The following is a 16112-nucleotide window of genomic DNA, read 5'->3' on the forward strand; positions in this document are numbered from 1 at the left end:
ATTATAATCTCAAACAATAAAAACAAAAAACTGATTAAGATATATATATTTTCCCTTATTGAGTATTAAGTTATTTTGTCACTGTGGCACAAAGCTGACACAGAATTCAAAATCAAAACCCTCCCAGTACCAAGTGTGGTGGTACATGCCTGTATTCTCAGCTCCCAGGAGGCTGGGACAGGAGCTGAACCACTTGGGGAATGTAGGAAGATAACCACCTGGGACGGGTGGAGAATAACCACTTGAGGTAGGGGTAGGGCTTCCTTTCCTGTCTGTAAAGCAGGAGTGGACCAGAGAAGGGGGAACTATTCCCCCACCCTGCTCTGTTTTGGAATATTTGTTTACACTGTAAAAATGTGTCTCTGACAAGGCACCTTCTGATTAATTTAATAACCTGCAGACTCAGAGCAAGTCATATATGCCATACTAAGATTTAAAAAATTACGGGTTATGAAGTTATAATAACTAGTTGGGGAAAAGCCTAAGCTAAGGCCAAGCTTTCGTAATAAAAAGTCTCTAGGTCATTATTTGTGGACTGGAGGTCCAAAGATACTCTGTAAAGAAAACTTGCTACATTTGGTGACCAACGAAGCATATAAATTCACATAGGGCCTGAGAAAGCTGGAAAAAACAGTTCAAAGTAGGCTCGGTGTTTGTGGCAGAGAGGCATGGCTCTTTTAAGAGGCCCTGCTACCCAGCACTTGAATGGGGTTTATGAACAGTGGCAGTGAGCTACTTGGTTATGAGAGACTAAGTAGACGTGTTTACTGGTCAGAGCTGGGGCAGAAAGACGAGTTCCAGCCCAAGGGTCTCCACTCTCACCAACCTGAAGGGGGCAGAGCCAGCCACCAGGCTGTGCTAAGCTGAGTCACCCAGCAGAGGGCCTGCCTAGCCTCTGCTTAGCTTAAGGTTTGGCTGGTCAGAGAAGGCTGCAGACACACAAAAAGTCAGATCCGGAATGAGAAAACCTCTAAACAGATACAGCATGTTTTAAAATGTGCTTAGGTGCTGAAGAAAAGAAAATGGGTATAGACAGTCATAGAAAAAAAATAGTTTAAAAATAGTAAAGGCTTTAAAGAGAGAGTAAAGTAATACAAAAGGAAAAAAACCACATACAGATGGGAAATACACAGGGTTTCTGGGTCCTGTATAATATTTTGGTGACTTTAATTTTTTTAATTCTAGTGAATAAAAAACAATAGGTGCTGAGAGACGCTGGGCTATGGAAACCGCTGGATTAAAACCAACCTTTGTATTTTAAGAACGCCTTAGCTTCAGAAAGAAGTCAAAAAGTATGCTGCATGAGGTAGGGGAGAGTTTTTGCTTTTGTTTCCACGGGAAACAAAAAGTTATAGATTTCTTCAAAAATAGTGAAGACCAGGGGCTGGAGAGATGGCTCAGAGGTTAAGAGCATTGCCTGCTCTTCCAAAGGTCCTGAGTTCAATTCCCAGCAACCACATGGTGGCTCACAACCATCTGTAATGAGGTCTGGTGCCCTCTTCTGGCCTGCAGGCATACACACAGACGGAATATTGTATACATAATAAATAAACAAATTTAAAAAAATAGTGAATCCCAGATTTGATCAAGGGAGGCCTTCTGAAAATCTTGGCTACAGACATAAAGAAAGAAAAGAAAAATTGCAAGGCAGGTGACATATATGCTGTCCCTTGGCATGGGAACAGCTCTGAGACTGGATGAGGCATAATAAAGTTTGTTGGCTACAGAGTCCTCATGACTTATTATTACATGCCATCCTTCCATGTGGATGAATAGAGATTTGGTTATACAGTCCAAAAAGACTTATAAAGTTAACAGATGCCTTTTTTGCTCAAACAGAGAACAAAAAACTCATCTTTAGCTAACTCGTGCACACCACACATTCCAGACTTGTGTTACTACAGCTATATATGCTGCCTTTAAAATGTTGTGTGTTTTCGGGGGGTAGGGCCTTGGCCTCAACAAGGTGATGGGACAGACTTAGTTGACTTCCCAAGGGAGGCCTTACCCTCTCTGAGGAGCAGATGGGGAGTGGGGTGAGGGAAAGTGTATGGAGTGGGGAGAGAGGAGGGAGGAGGAACTGGGGTTGGTATGTAAAAATAAACAAAAAAAAACTTTGTGTGTTTTCAGAAAAAAAAAAAGGGCCAGACACCAATGAAAACAAGTAGCCCAGGTGATCCAGCCTCTCAGATGCCCCTGTTGCAGTTTCCTCAAAAATATGTACCCAGAAAAATTTCAAAGCAGTTAGTTGAGATGGTCCAGCTTCAGAGACTACTCCAGCCAGGACTTTAAATAAATTCTACACTTTCCCATCACATAGAGAATAAAAAATGAAATGTATGCCCTGGCAATGCTGAGGCATGCATGGGCAGCCTGTATATGATGGTTCTGTTGAACTTGTCCATGTTGGGTTTTATGATCTAAAAAGATGAGGGTGACTGACCAGGTAGGTCTCTTCCTCAAGAAAACATCGGATCTCATTATAGATGGTTGTGAGCCACCATGTGGTTGCTGAGAATTGAACTCATGACATTTGGAAGAGCAGGCCATGCTCTTAACCATTGAGCCAACAACAACAACAAAAAGAGTACAGCTAGCTTTCCCAGGATTGACCATTATCCCAATTTTCTCAGGGTCCCCAAAGATGCTGTTACCTCCCAGACAACAGGAAGCAGTCTAGAGAACATGATGTCTACATTCGCAAGAGGTGGGGTGGGTTGCTCTTGGTCATTTAGTGGACTGTGGATGTTTGTCATCATTTGGGAGGTTGATTGAAAGTTGTTACTAGCCATGGTCAGGGAAAAACCTAAGCAAAGAAGGTTAGATTCAGGGATCGCTTTCTGAAAAGACGGGAGGGGGATATAGAAATGATAGGATACACCTGTAGATTATTGAATCTACTTTTAAACTAAAAAAAGCAACTACTAGTTTTAAATATTTTACATTGGTATGGATTTTTATATATTGATACAAATTTAAGGTTATTTTTGTTATACTGTATATATTTTTCTATTCTTGTTTAATGTATTGCACCTATGCAGTTCATTTAACAATGTAATGTAAATTTCTAGTCCTTGAGGATGCCTGAACACATGTAACATACACATACAGACACATGTATACATACACATAAATAAAAATAAACATATTTTTAAAGCCAGCCAGCCATGCTAAAACTGGTATAGAGTGCAGAACCTATGCAAAGAGTAAGTTTGGAGTCTCTCAGAACAGAAAAAAGGGGGGCTAGAGAGAGGTCTCATCAGTTAAAAAGGCATCAGAAATACTGATGGAGGACAGGTCTCATAGAGTCACACGATGACCAGATGTGTAAAAAATCAATGTGGATAGATTGGAGGATAGTTAAGGATAAATAGGTGGGAGAATGGGAGGATGAATGCAAAATACATGGGTGAATGCATGGATGGTAAAATACGTAGAAAGATACTGTCGAATCCTGGATGGTTAGAAACCCAAATCCATGTTAGAACCCAGCTGGAAGCCAAATATTTTCTATTTGTTACATGGATGCTCTTTCTTTTTCCTATTATGGTTTGGAGGGGTTGGGGTTCTTTTTAGAGGTGTTGGTTTTTGTTTTTCAAGACAGGGTTTCTCTGTGTAACAGTAGTCCTGGCTCTCCCGGAACTTGCTCTGTAAACCAGGCTGGCTTCAAACTCACTTAGATCCACCTGCCTCTGACTCCCAAGTGCTGGGGTTAAAGGTGTGTGCCACCACTGCCCAGCTTCTATTATGTTTTTATTTCTGTGTATGTGTGTATGAGTAGGTGCATGTGCCCTCAGGGACCAGAAGAGAGGATCGGTTCCCCTGGAGTTACAGGCAGTGGTGAGCAGCCAGACTTGGGTGTTGGGAACCAAACTCCGGTCCTCCGGTTGAGCAGAGATCTCTGTTAACCACAGGTGTTAACCACAGGATCTCTTCCACTCCCAGGTGCCTCTTTCTAGTTGTATAAATTTTAAAACATTCATATTCTTCACGGAGTAATAGACAGGCTTTGATTCCACAGAGCAGCACAGCCTTTCCTGGCCAGGGTGGCTACAGAAGAAACTGCCATGCAAAGCTGGTCATGCCTTTGGTCCAGGCATGACCTAGGCAGGTCTGGAGAAGCTAAAACCCTCAACTGCTAACTCTGGAGCCAGCAGCTTCCTCCCATTCACAGTGCCGAATATACAACCAAGGTTACCACACCTTCGATGGGTCACGATGGTGAAAAAAAGCAGGGGGTAGAGCTTACAAGATGAGGCTCTTTTGTCCTAACAAGGGACCCTGAAGTCAGGCTAGGCCCTACTCTTACTCCATGATGTGTAAGACAGTGATATTTTAGTCCGTACCCTAGGAGACACTGCTAAAGAGACAGCTTTGGGCTCTATTTAGGGAGGAGGAGGAGAAATGTAAAGAGAAAAGAACTGAGGAGGCTCAATGGTGACAGGGAAGGTTTGTTTTGGAATAAACCTGAGAAGGCCTCTTATCAGATCAGAGAAGGTAGGAGAGAGAGAACAGGTGGGGGATTGTATCAGCACTGAGGATCAGGGCTGGCAGAGGCTTTGAGGTCTGGTTTGGTCAGGCAGAGTTAATGACTAAACTAGAATGTGCAGGAATTATGTTAGTAATGTTGACTTCAGGAAACTGAAACTTTGTTATAGGAGGGGGCTGTTGATTACGCTAGAGAGTATGGGGGGGGGGGATGGACAGACAGACTGACAGATGGATGAAATGGAGTTGCCTCTGAGTTCCGAGTTCTGCCCTCTCAAGGATGAGTATAGCCAAAGATGGACCCACAAGCCTCACCATCTGCCAGGCACCAGCCAGGTAACACAGACTTATTAAATGGCTTATTCTGGGAATAGAACCTAACTATAGGTTTGTCAGGGGGAATTGAGATGATGGAGGAACGTGTATATTTTAAAATCATATCTGGACCGGGCAGTGGTGGCGCACGCCTTTAATCCCAGCACTCAGGAGGCAGAGACAGGTGGATCTCTGTGAGTTTGAGGCCAGCCTGGTCTACAGAGTGAGTTCTAGGACAGGCTCCAAAGCTACACAGAGAAACCCTGTCTTGGAAAAAAAAATTCATACCTGGGAAACCAGGCCCAAGAACTTATTAGTCATATCGAACCAAGAAAAGGGTGTGATTCCCTGGACCCCATAAATTGGCAGACACCTTACACTAAGACAGCATGGCCCACCAACCCGGCACTCAGTGTGAGCAGAGGACCAACCATCAGAAAACACTAGTCTGACCCTGGAGCTTCAGGACAGCTTGATCCCTGCTGCTCATCAAACTGCCTACTGGGCCTGAACACACACACACACACACACACACACACACACACTCACACGATTTCCTGGTCCAACCTGTTTCCACTCTTACCTAGATTCCACCCTGACGCCTGTCTTTCAGCCAGGACCCTCCCTTGGGCCCACAGCAGCAGCTTCATCCCAGGGTTGGTCTCCGCTTTCTCATCTACACAGATTCTATCGACATTTCTATCAGCCACCTCTAAAGCCCTTTGCACTCTGCTGTAGTCTCTTTAACTTGCATTCACTCAGAAAAACATGTAATAGGTACCTAAAGAAAGCTAAATTTACTGTGTGCAGTGTGCTAGGAGAATTAAGAATGGAATCAAAGAATCTGGGTTAGCCTCAGCCAGATTTCCAACTAGGCAGGATTGTCTGAGACACGTCCGCCACAGAAACCACCGAGTCTTGTGAAGATACAGAGGATGAATCATTTCTCAGGTCTTCTCAGGTCTTCAGATTCATCTGCATTATTTCTGGGGGAGGCTCCATTCTTTAAGACGTGAGCGGATCTTCCGGTGGTCAGTGACCCTGAGCCTGGCCCTGTGAGGGGCTCAACCACACGCTTCTCATCCTGCTGCTTGCTGAGAGGAACATGATGACCTAGGCAACGTGAACCTTTGTCTCTGTGCCCTGGAGCGCACGGACTTCTCTACGTTGTTCCAACTGAAGTATCTGTGCTGCCAAAGGGAGTACAACAGATAATCTCTCGCGGCAGCCATCTAGCCTCTGCCACCAGTGTGTTACCATCAGGAAACATAGTCTAAGTTGTCCAGTCTATCGATGATCCAAGAAGGCTAGAATCCAGATATTTAGGTGAAATTATTTGATCTCTACCACAACTTTTCATTTTTATTTTACTTTTTGAGACAGAATCTTACTGTGTAGTGGACCGGAACTGGCTATATAAACTAGGCTGGCCTTGAATTCACCAAGTTTCACCTGCCTCTGCTTCCCGAAAACTGGGATTAAAGGTGTGTGCCACCACACCTGACCTGAAACTTTCCAGCAATTTTAAATACTGGTAGTTCTGGAGTTTAATGTGGTCCATATCCTTGTTTTTGCAAATTGTTAAATTCTATTGGTATTTTCATCTCGATCTGGCTAAATCCCTTCCTTTTCCTGTTGAGAAAACAGGCTGAATAACCACATATATGTATGGTGACTTATGCAGGCCAAAGTTGGAAAGCAGAGACAATAATCACAAGGGAGACTGTGTGCTGTGTTATTGTGAAATCTTATTTACTAATGAGGTTGGTTCAATCCTATAACACTTAATTAATAGCAGAAACCAGATCTCATTTCCAGTCTACCACTGTGGATCTCGCCTGACAAGTCGTCGTTCATATTCATTGATCTAAAAGCAAAGAGTGAGCCCGTGCATGTGCGCGCGCACGCACACACACCTCCTGACTCACCTGCCCTAGTTTCTTCAGCAGCCCTTTTCAGGCCTGTTCTGAAGAATGCTGCAGAAAAATAATAAAGTAAAAAATATTGGACATTGGGGGCTGGAGAAATGGCTCAGTGGTTAAGAGCATTGCCTGCTCTTCCAAAGGTCTTGAGTTCGATTCCCAGCAACCATATGGTGGCTCACAACCATCTGAAATGAGATCTGATGCCCTCTTCTGGCCTGCAGGCAGACACACAGACAGAATATTGTATACATAATAAATAAATAAACATTTAAAAAAATATTGGACATGAGTTGGCAAAGTGAGGCACATATGTATTCCTAGTACTCAGGAGGCAGAGGTGGGAGGATCACCGTAAATTCAAGGCCAGCTAGTGCTACAGTACTGAGCTCTAGGCCCTGAATACTGGGATTAAAGTACTGGGATTAAAAATTGAGATTCTGACTGGGAATGTAACTCAGTTGGTAGAGTGAATGTCTAGCAGGGTGTTGAGTGCTGCCAAGATGGACTTGAGAGATGGAAGCAGGAAGATCACAAAGGCAATGTCCCTGTTGCTTGTGCGTGCGTGCGTGCGTGCGTGCGTGCGTGCGTGCGTGCGTGTGTGTGTGTGTGTGTGTGTGTGTGTGTGTGTGTGTGTGTGTGGTGGGGGTGGAATGCAGCTCAGCGGTAGGGATCTTGATTAGCATGTGTAAGTCTAAGGTTCAATTACCAGAACTGCCCCGACTCCCCCGCCCCCCCCAAAAAAAAACAACCCGTAGTCAAGCACACATTGCTTGACAGAGTTTCTCTGTGTAGCCCTGGCTATCCTGGAACTTGCTCTGTAGACCGGGTTAGCCTCAGACTCAGAGATCTGCCTGCCTCTGCTTCCCAAGTGCTGGAATTAAAGGCAGGCACCACCACTGACCAACTCCAAGGCCTATTTTGAGGCCAGCCTGGGCAAAATGAGGGCTTGTCTGGGAAACAACATCAACAACAAATAAAACTCCAACAGTGACATTGTGTCTCTCAAATGGAAAAAAAGTAGTCATGAAATGAAAATTCAGAAGAGGAAGTAGTGTCACAAGGACCAAGGGGGTTGCCAGCCCGCTAAACTAAGGCGAATTCCAAGTCCTAGGAAGCAGAAAGTTCAAAAGGAACTTCCAGGTACTCCCGGCTGGGGATCACCGGCGTTTCTGAGGAGTCGTACTTTCCTGGAGCGATATTCCAGGAGAGCAAGCCCAGGCGAGCAGGAACAGAGAGGGAGGGAAGCGGCCGCAGGGAGCAGCGCGAGGCCGCCAGCCAGGCCAGCGGCGGGCCACGTGACCGGCCAACATGGCCGCCCGCGGAGAGTGCCGCCGGGCGGGGCACGAGTCGGAGCCGGAGCAGGAGCCGGGGCCGCAGCCGGGGCCCGAGGGAGACCGAGAGTCGGGGGAAGAGTTCGAGATCGTGGACAGGAGCCAGCTGCCGAGCCACGGCGAGCTGCGGAGCGCGGCACGGCCCCGAGCGGCTGACGGCTGGTCGGCGCCCATCCTGACGCTAGCGCGCAGAGCCACCGGGAACCTGTCGGCCAGCTGCGGGAGCGCGCTGCGCGCGGCCGCGGGGCTCGGAGACGGCGCTGGCGGCGGCGGCGGTGGGGAGCGCGCAGGTAGGCCGGGGTCCTGTGGGCTAGGGCTGCTACAGGGCTAGGGGAGCCGGAGAGTTGGACGAGCTGCCCCGCCGACCTGTCCCGCGCGGGGCGGGGTTCTGTCTATGGTCCGACCCAGCAGAAGCCCGAGACAGGGTGCCTGCAGCCAGGGACTGCCCTCCCGCCTTGTGTTTGTCTTTGTGAACCCCAGAGCAGCGGCATCGTGACCACGAATGGACTTTAAATAAGAGGATTCAATGAGAGGCTCAGACGGAAAGTCACCTGTGTTTATGTTTTGCATACTTGAGAAACGAAGTCTGCTGTTGGTCCCCTGTTAACAGACCAGCCGCTAGCCGGTGGTGCACCTGCGACTGAGGTTGACAGCATATTCCAAAGTTGGTGAGAGCGGCGAGTCAGAGTCAGGAGGTTTTGGTTCCCTTTATACTCTGCCACTAACCGCCCTGTGGGACGTGAACAAGCCATCACCCCTCCTACTCGCATTTCCCAACCTATGAAATGAGGATTTTTTTCTTTTTAATCAACTACCTTGTAAAGCCCAGTTCAGCTCTTAAGAGCTAGATTAGAATTTCAGCATACCAGTAAAAACAAATGATCTTATTTTATTTTTGACTTCTGGGCATGGTGATGCAGGTGCATACTGCCCTGCCCGCACAGCGTGTTACTGTACTCAGTACTGTGCTAATTTTAATGCAGTGTGTGTGTGTTTCTAGACCTACCTAAAAATACAGTATAAAAGATAGCCATGATTTCGGGCGTTGTGTTGCTCTACTTTAATCCTGGCACTGGGGAGGCAAAGGCAGGTGGATCTCTGTGAATTAGAGACCTGCCTGCTCTACATAGTGAGCCCCTATATCAAAATAAATAATGATGCTTCACCATGCAGTCTTCAAGTTGCTGTGATAGAATGAGTGTTAACTTTAAATGCCTGAGTCTTCATGCATACAGTAGACTTTGTTACCTGGAATTTATTTTTAAAAAAACCACTTCTTTCCTTGGTAATATATTAACCTTGATTTACTACTGTAACTTTTCTGCTTTATAACCTTCACTTTTTTGTGTGAATATATGGGTTCAGACATGTTCGTACTGTTTGTGCACTTGAAGACCAGAGGTCGATGTTGGGTATCTTCCTCAACTATAAGCCACCTTATTTTTGAGACAAGGTCTCTCACTAAACCTGGAGCTCACCAATTGGCCACACTGTCCAGCGAGACCCTCCAGGCTCTGCCAGCACTGGGAATACTAGCAGATGCCACCGTGCCCGTTGTTTAAGGCTGGGCCTCTGAAGTCAGGGAACGCTGGCCGATGTGCCATGCCCAGTGTTTAACACTCGGGCACCAAAGTCAGGTCTTCATGTTTGCAAGGCAACCACTTTTTCATCTCTCCAACCCTATTTTTTACTTTTTTCTTACCATGCACACCCTGGCTTACCTGTGGCCGTCAGAGGATGCCTTTTGGGAATCAGTTCTCTCCTACTGTATGGGTAGACCTCAGATCACCAGCCTTGACAAGAGCCTTTCCCCTCTGAGCCACCTCTCCAGCCCTGGTTTTTTGTTTTTGTTTTGTTGTTTGATTCTTATAACAACAGCTTAGAACACACATTATATACCTAATAAAATATTTTATTTTTTTATATCAATATTTTATCATTTGTCTATTTAAATTTGTTTTGGTTTTAGTTTTTACTTAAGCCTTTGGCTAAGAGCAAAGATAAATAGAGAACAAACAACAGTCCGCAAAGTCTCAGGAAGCTTGGTGAGGATAGATAGGGGCTGGTTAATGAATTCAGAGTAGAACTGGATAGGAGGAATGGTTTCTGGAGTTCTTCAACATAGTTGGAATAGCTAATGTCTACAACAACTGTTAAATATTTTCTAACAGCTAATGGAGAGGTTTTAAATGTTCCCCACACAGACGAAGGAAGGCTGAGGTGATAGCTATGCCAGTCTCCCTGATGATCATTACAAACACACATAAACTAAAATGTCAGTGTACCCCTTAAATGTGCACAATCGTGGTTGCAATTTAAAATATAAACATAGGTCGGCAGGATGGCTCAGTGGGTAAAGTGCTTACCTCCAAGTTCAATGGCCTGAGTTGAATCCCCAGGATCCACATGGTAGAAAGAGAGAATGGACTCTTACAAGTTGATCTCCGCTCACTGTGTGTGTGCCATGGCATACACACAAACCCCCTCAATGTATGTGTGTGTGTGTGTGTGTGTGTGTGTGTGTGTGTATGTGTGTGTTTTAACTAAGATACATTAGCTTAGGCCTCGAAGGTTAGGATTATAACTATCACTCTTCTACCTCCTTGTCCGGTACCACCGGAAAACTTCAGGAAACAATGCACAAGCAGCTGTCACTTGTGTTCATAATGTCCTCTTCTAGAATATGCCCCCTCACACCCTATGGGTAACATTTGGGAATCCCACTGAACGAGAGTAAAGACCATTACCCAAATTCTTTATTCAAATTGTGCAAGCTTTATTTTCTGTCAGACAGGGCTATGTCCCTAAAATGGGGTTTGAGAAAATAGCATCAAACACAGGAGAAGGTGGGGTTTTTATTAGCCCCAAAATTGCAAGGCTGGAGGTTCTCCAAAAGTTTTTGGATATGTAGGAACTTGGCAGAAGACTTTTAGATTATTTGGCAGAATAATCTTATCAGAGTGGAGGTCAGCGCCTTTAATCCCAGCACTCAGGAGGGAGAGGCATGCGGATCTCTGTGAGTTCGAGACCAGCCTGGTCTACAGAGCTAATTCCAGGACAGGCTTCAAAGCCACAGAGAAACCCTGTCTCGAAAAACAAAACAAAGACTTCCTCTTCCTGTAAGCGGCCAGAGGTGACCCGTGAAAATGGTTCGCTACTCTCTTGATCCAGAAAACCCTACAAAATCATGCAAATCGAGAGGATCAAATCTTCGGGTTCACTTTAAGAACACCCGTGAAACGGCCCAGGCCATCAAGGGTATGCATATCCGAAAAGCCACCAAGTATCTGAAAGATGTCACTTTGAAGAAGCAGTGTGTGCCATTCCGACGGTACAATGGTGGAGTCGGTAGGTGCGCCCAGGCCAAACAGTGGGGCTGGACACAGGGTCGGTGGCCAAAAAAGAGTGCGGAATTTTTGCTGCACATGCTTAAAAATGCAGAGAGCAATGCTGAACTGAAGGGTTTAGATGTAGACTCTCTGGTCATTGAGCACATCCAGGTGAACAAGGCACCTAAGATGCGCCGACGAACTTACAGAGCTCACGGCCGGATTAACCCATACATGAGCTCCCCCTGCCACATCGAGATGATCCTCACTGAAAAGGAACAGATTGTTCCAAAGCCAGAAGAAGAGGTTGCACAGAAGAAAAAGATATCCCAGAAGAAACTGAAGAAACAAAAACTTATGGCACGGGAATAAATTCAACATGAAATAAATGCAGATAAAAGAAAAAAAAAAAAAAAAAAAAAAAAAAAAAAAAAAAAGAAAAACAAAACAAAGAAAAAAAAACAGAGTGGAGGTCAGGGTATAGGGTGTGGAACGTGTCAAATTCCAGAAAATGGCTCAAGACATAGTCAATCGCATTTTTACAGAAAACAAGAATGAACTTATCTTGACCTTGTAACAAGAAGGTTTTCAATCTTAAAATGGAATCAGGCTGGTCCATCACATGTCACAGTTAACTGTAGTTAAATGTGGAAGGCGTGCATACTACAGTAATGATAAAAGGCATAATATAATGAGTGCATAAGCCAGTAATCATGACTTCTCTGTACCAGATTTCTGTGAGGATCCTTGAATGTGTGAGCTGTACTCTGTACCCCTGGCAGTACAGCAGGTTTGTTTACAGGGCTGTCCCACAGTGCGTGAGGAATGCAGTTTTACAAGTATTGTTTTTTTATTTCTGCTGCACAGCAGCCTCACCTGATCCTGCTGACTGTCTCCAGAGCTGCCTCAACCATCTCCCCGTAGGGAGATAAACATTTTATCTAGTCTCTATACTTTTATTTAAAAAAAAAAAAAGGAGTTAGATGCTGGGGTAAAAGCCTGCTAGCTCAGAGAGGCAGAGAGAACAGCCAGGTGATCTTTCTCCTCTGCAGTCATCCCAAAAAGAGACCCTCGCAGTCAGGCGGTGGTGGCGCACGCCTTTAATCCCAGCACTCGGGAGGCAGAGGCAGGTGGATCTCTGTGAGTTCGAGACCAGCCTGGTCAGAAACCTTGTCTAGAATAAAACCAAAAGATGGAGAGAGACCCTCTCCTGCTCTGTCTAAAAACAAACCTCCTCCAACCAGATGTCCCTCCCGTCTTCTTTTGTGCCTCTCTTTCTCCAACCTCCCAACTTTCTCTCACTCTGTGGTTACTTCCAATCAACTGGTTGCTTGCTCCTGCTCTCAATCTATTGCTGATTTTATTTAATACAATCTCAGGGTCCAAAGTGTGATCAGATATCCTGCAACACATCTGCAGGGTCACAGGCTCTGGGAATTCTTCTGTTCCCTTGTAACCTTGTCCTTGATCAGTCATTGACTGAAGCCTTGTTATACAGGTCACACTGTTCATTGACAGATAAAGTATGCCTGGGCCCCAGACTCGTAACAAGTGCATACCTGGAAAGGCCCTGTTTTCCTTTACTGCAATGACGTAAAGCGTAGACAACACTTAACAGTGTGCTTACTGAATGCCACAATAGTGTTAGAGCTGTATTCATACCATCGCCTCCTGAACTCCAGCTCCACAGTAGCCGGGATGGTAATAGGGCTGGACGGTAATAGGGTGTGATCCAATCAGCCACTATGACCAAAGGGCAAGGTTTACAGAACCTGCTAGGAGTTGATGATAATTTTTTTTCAGTGAGCTGTCATGTCTCACTCCTGTAATCCTAGCACTAGCGAGACTGAGGCAGGAGAATTACCATAAGTTTGAGGATAGCTTGTCCTGCATAGTGAGACTCCTGTCATTCCCATCCCCCCAAAAGTGAATTATACAGTAATACTTTTTTCATTGAATTTGTGTGGGAGGGGTTACTTAAGTGTATGTGTGTGCACGCGCACGCACCTGAGTAAATTTATGTTCACACCATAAGTGTAGATACTTGTAGAGGCCAGACGAGGGCACCAGATCCCCTGGAGCTGGAGTGAGGCTCCTTATGCTGGGATCATCTTAGTATTTTTTTTTTAAGATTTATTTATTTATTTAGTATCCTGCTTGTAGACCAGAAGAGGTCACCAGATCTGGTTGTGAGCCACCATGTGGTTGCTGGGAATTGAACTCAGGACCTCTGGAAGAACAGTCAGTGCTCTTAACCGCTGAGCCATCTCTCCAGCCCCTGGGATCATCTTTAAGACCAGCACACACTCTCAATTAACTGGGCCAGCTCTACAGCTCTGAATGAAGTGTGTTTTATAATGAAGTGGCCTGGGTGAAAGGATAAAAAAGAAAGGTGAGGTGGGCGCCTTTTGGTGGCCCCTGCCAAGGTATTGCCACTAAGTAAAACTCCAGGTGCGACAGAGTTAGTGCAAGAGGTTTATTGGGGGAGGAAGAGAGTGAACGAGCAAGAGAGCGAAAGGCCGTCTCAGAGTGGGGATGAGAGAGGCAGACAAACAACATGGAAGAGGAAAGGCAAGAGACAAGAGATGCAAGAGAGGTCTAAGAGAGAGAAGTGTGCCTGACGGACACTTTTAAGGGGTGTGCTTATCACTTAGCTGACGGGGGAAAGACACCTTGATGACTACCTCAGCAGCTGAGGCAGGCTGCTGCCGCGGTGGGAACTGGGGCCAGGGAGCATGGCAGGGACACTTGGAGCCAAGCTAGTGTGGATCCCTGTCTGCCTTCTCAAAAACTGAAACTAACACTCCTCAACTCCACTGTAACCATGAGTGGCCAGGAAGAGCAGGAACAAAGCCCCTCTGAGCCCTCTGAATTTCAGGTCAGGGTGGACCCACAGCACACTAGTCAAGCCACAGAGGAGGAGACTGTCACCACCAGTGAAGCTTCTCTATAGGAAGGGAAGATTGGCACTGGCACTTTGGTCCTGGCCCAGATTTTATGAATTGTGTGGGGGACCCAGGTGACAGTTACTATTATCCTCGTCCATTTTTATTACATTTTATTTATTTAGTGAGAGAGTGCAGGTGTGTGTGTGAGAGAGAAGAGAGAGAGAGAGAGAGAGAGAGAGAGAGAGAGAGAGAGAGAGAGAGAGAGAGAGAGAGACCTGCATGTGGAAGTCAGAGGACAGCTTTCAGGATTGTTTGCTTCTTTCATTTTGTGGGTTGGGTACTGAGCTCAGGCGGTAAGGCCTGGTGGCTCACACCTTAACCCACAAAGCCATCTTGCTGGTCCTGTTATCCCACCCTTTAAAAGGGAACCCTGAAGCCAGACAGTATTTCTCTCAAGCCCATGATCCGCTTCCAGTCACAGCACAAAGCTACCTCTCTCTTCAGGTGACATCTGTAAAGTGTCATAATGTCGGGTTTTGAAATTAGCCAAGTCAATGAATGTATTAAGTAATAACAGTCACAGAATGTGGCAAATATGAGCATGGCTTCTTAAGGGTCACAGTTGAAGAACTGCTGGTTTGGGTGTATGTATCTCCATGTTTAAACCATCAGCTAGCTCATAAGCCACATACTCTACCAAAGGCTAGGAGAAACAGGGACAGACAGTGGCCAGCACTTCAGGCCAGTCTCTCTGATACCCTCTGTCACTATTACCACGGGTGCTCAGTGGTAGAAGTTGAATGGTAGCCGAACATTTTTTTAAGATTTTATTTATTATGTATACAGTGTTCTGCCTGCACACCAGAAGAGGGCACCAGATCTCATTATAGATGGTTGTGAGCCACCATGTGGTTGCTGGAACTTGAACTCAGGATCTCTGGAAGAGCGACCAATGCTCTCAACCTCTAAGCCATCTCTCCAGCCTGGTAGCAGAACAACATAAAGAGAAGAATGAGTTGGGTGGTGGCTCATGTCTTTAATCCCAGCACTCAGAAGGCAGAGGTGGGCTGATCTCTGAGTTCGAGGCCAGCCTGGTCTACTACAGCTAGTTCCAGGACAGGCTCCAAAGCTACAGAGAAACCCTGTCTCAAAAAAATAAAAAGAAAAGAAAAAGAAAAAGAAAAAAGAAATTGCTGTGGGTGCTTTGAATATTTGTTTTACAATATCCCACATGGGCTCAAGTGCATAGTTGTCTTGTTTTAGTTGGGAGTTTTCTTACACATGCTTGTGTGCATGAGTACTCATATGTACTGTTGAATCCTTGCACACAGCTCTCCTTTCCCAACACCCTGTTTTCACACACACTGGATTTACAGAAAGGCACCGCTTGCATCTTAGAGCGAGTTGTCTGAAGGAATAACAGCGCCTATAGGGAAGGTCTTTAATTCACACTTAACTTAGATTGGTCCAGGTGGAGTCTTAGCTCTTCACAGGGCCGGAGCAAGAGGCGAGCTGAGCCAGGAGCTGAAAGCTAGACGAGGTTGCATAGTGGCAAACACTCTGGAAGAAGTTATCTCGTGTGTCTGTCTCCTCGTGTCATGGTGTGAACAACTGTGTTTGGTTTTCTTTGCTTTTTGAGACAGAGTCTCATGTAGTCCAATCTGGCCTCAAACTTACTATGTAGACAAGACTGGTTTTGGGCTCTGACCCCCACCCCCACCTCCACCTCCCACACGCTGGGATTCAGAAACACGCTGCCACACCCATATTCTGTGGCGGTTTGTCTTCCCTGTGTCAGAACACCTCTGCACAACTGGTACCGCCCTTTTTAGGTGA

The 16112-nt window shown here is 45.8% G+C and overlaps 2 protein-coding genes across 2 annotated transcripts in view; both read left to right on the forward strand.

Annotated features, from left to right (window-relative positions):
* Positions 1 to 8007: 8007 nt before the first annotated feature.
* Positions 8008 to 16112, forward strand: part of Rufy1 (RUN and FYVE domain containing 1) — a 48502-nt gene continuing 40397 nt past the window's right edge. Inside the window, exon 1 of the mRNA XM_038327328.2 lies at positions 8008 to 8349. Coding sequence (XP_038183256.1) covers positions 8037 to 8349 — 313 coding nt within the window. The 5' untranslated portion in view covers positions 8008 to 8036. The remainder of the gene's footprint in view (positions 8350 to 16112) is intronic.
* Positions 11177 to 11788, forward strand: LOC119812577 (60S ribosomal protein L17). Its single transcript, XM_038327329.1, has one exon. It carries the CDS (start codon positions 11206 to 11208, stop codon positions 11758 to 11760), a length of 555 nt encoding a protein of 184 aa, XP_038183257.1. The 5' UTR covers positions 11177 to 11205; the 3' UTR covers positions 11761 to 11788.

The sequence above is a fragment of the Arvicola amphibius genome, chromosome 4 (genome assembly GCF_903992535.2).
Source record: "Arvicola amphibius chromosome 4, mArvAmp1.2, whole genome shotgun sequence".
Classification (NCBI taxonomy): Eukaryota; Metazoa; Chordata; class Mammalia; order Rodentia; family Cricetidae; genus Arvicola; species Arvicola amphibius.

Excerpts from the sequence above, each read along its gene's own strand:
- LOC119812577 (XM_038327329.1), top strand. The coding sequence starts at position 11,206 with ATGGTTCGCTACTCTCTTGATCCAGAAAACCCTACAAAATCATGCAAA.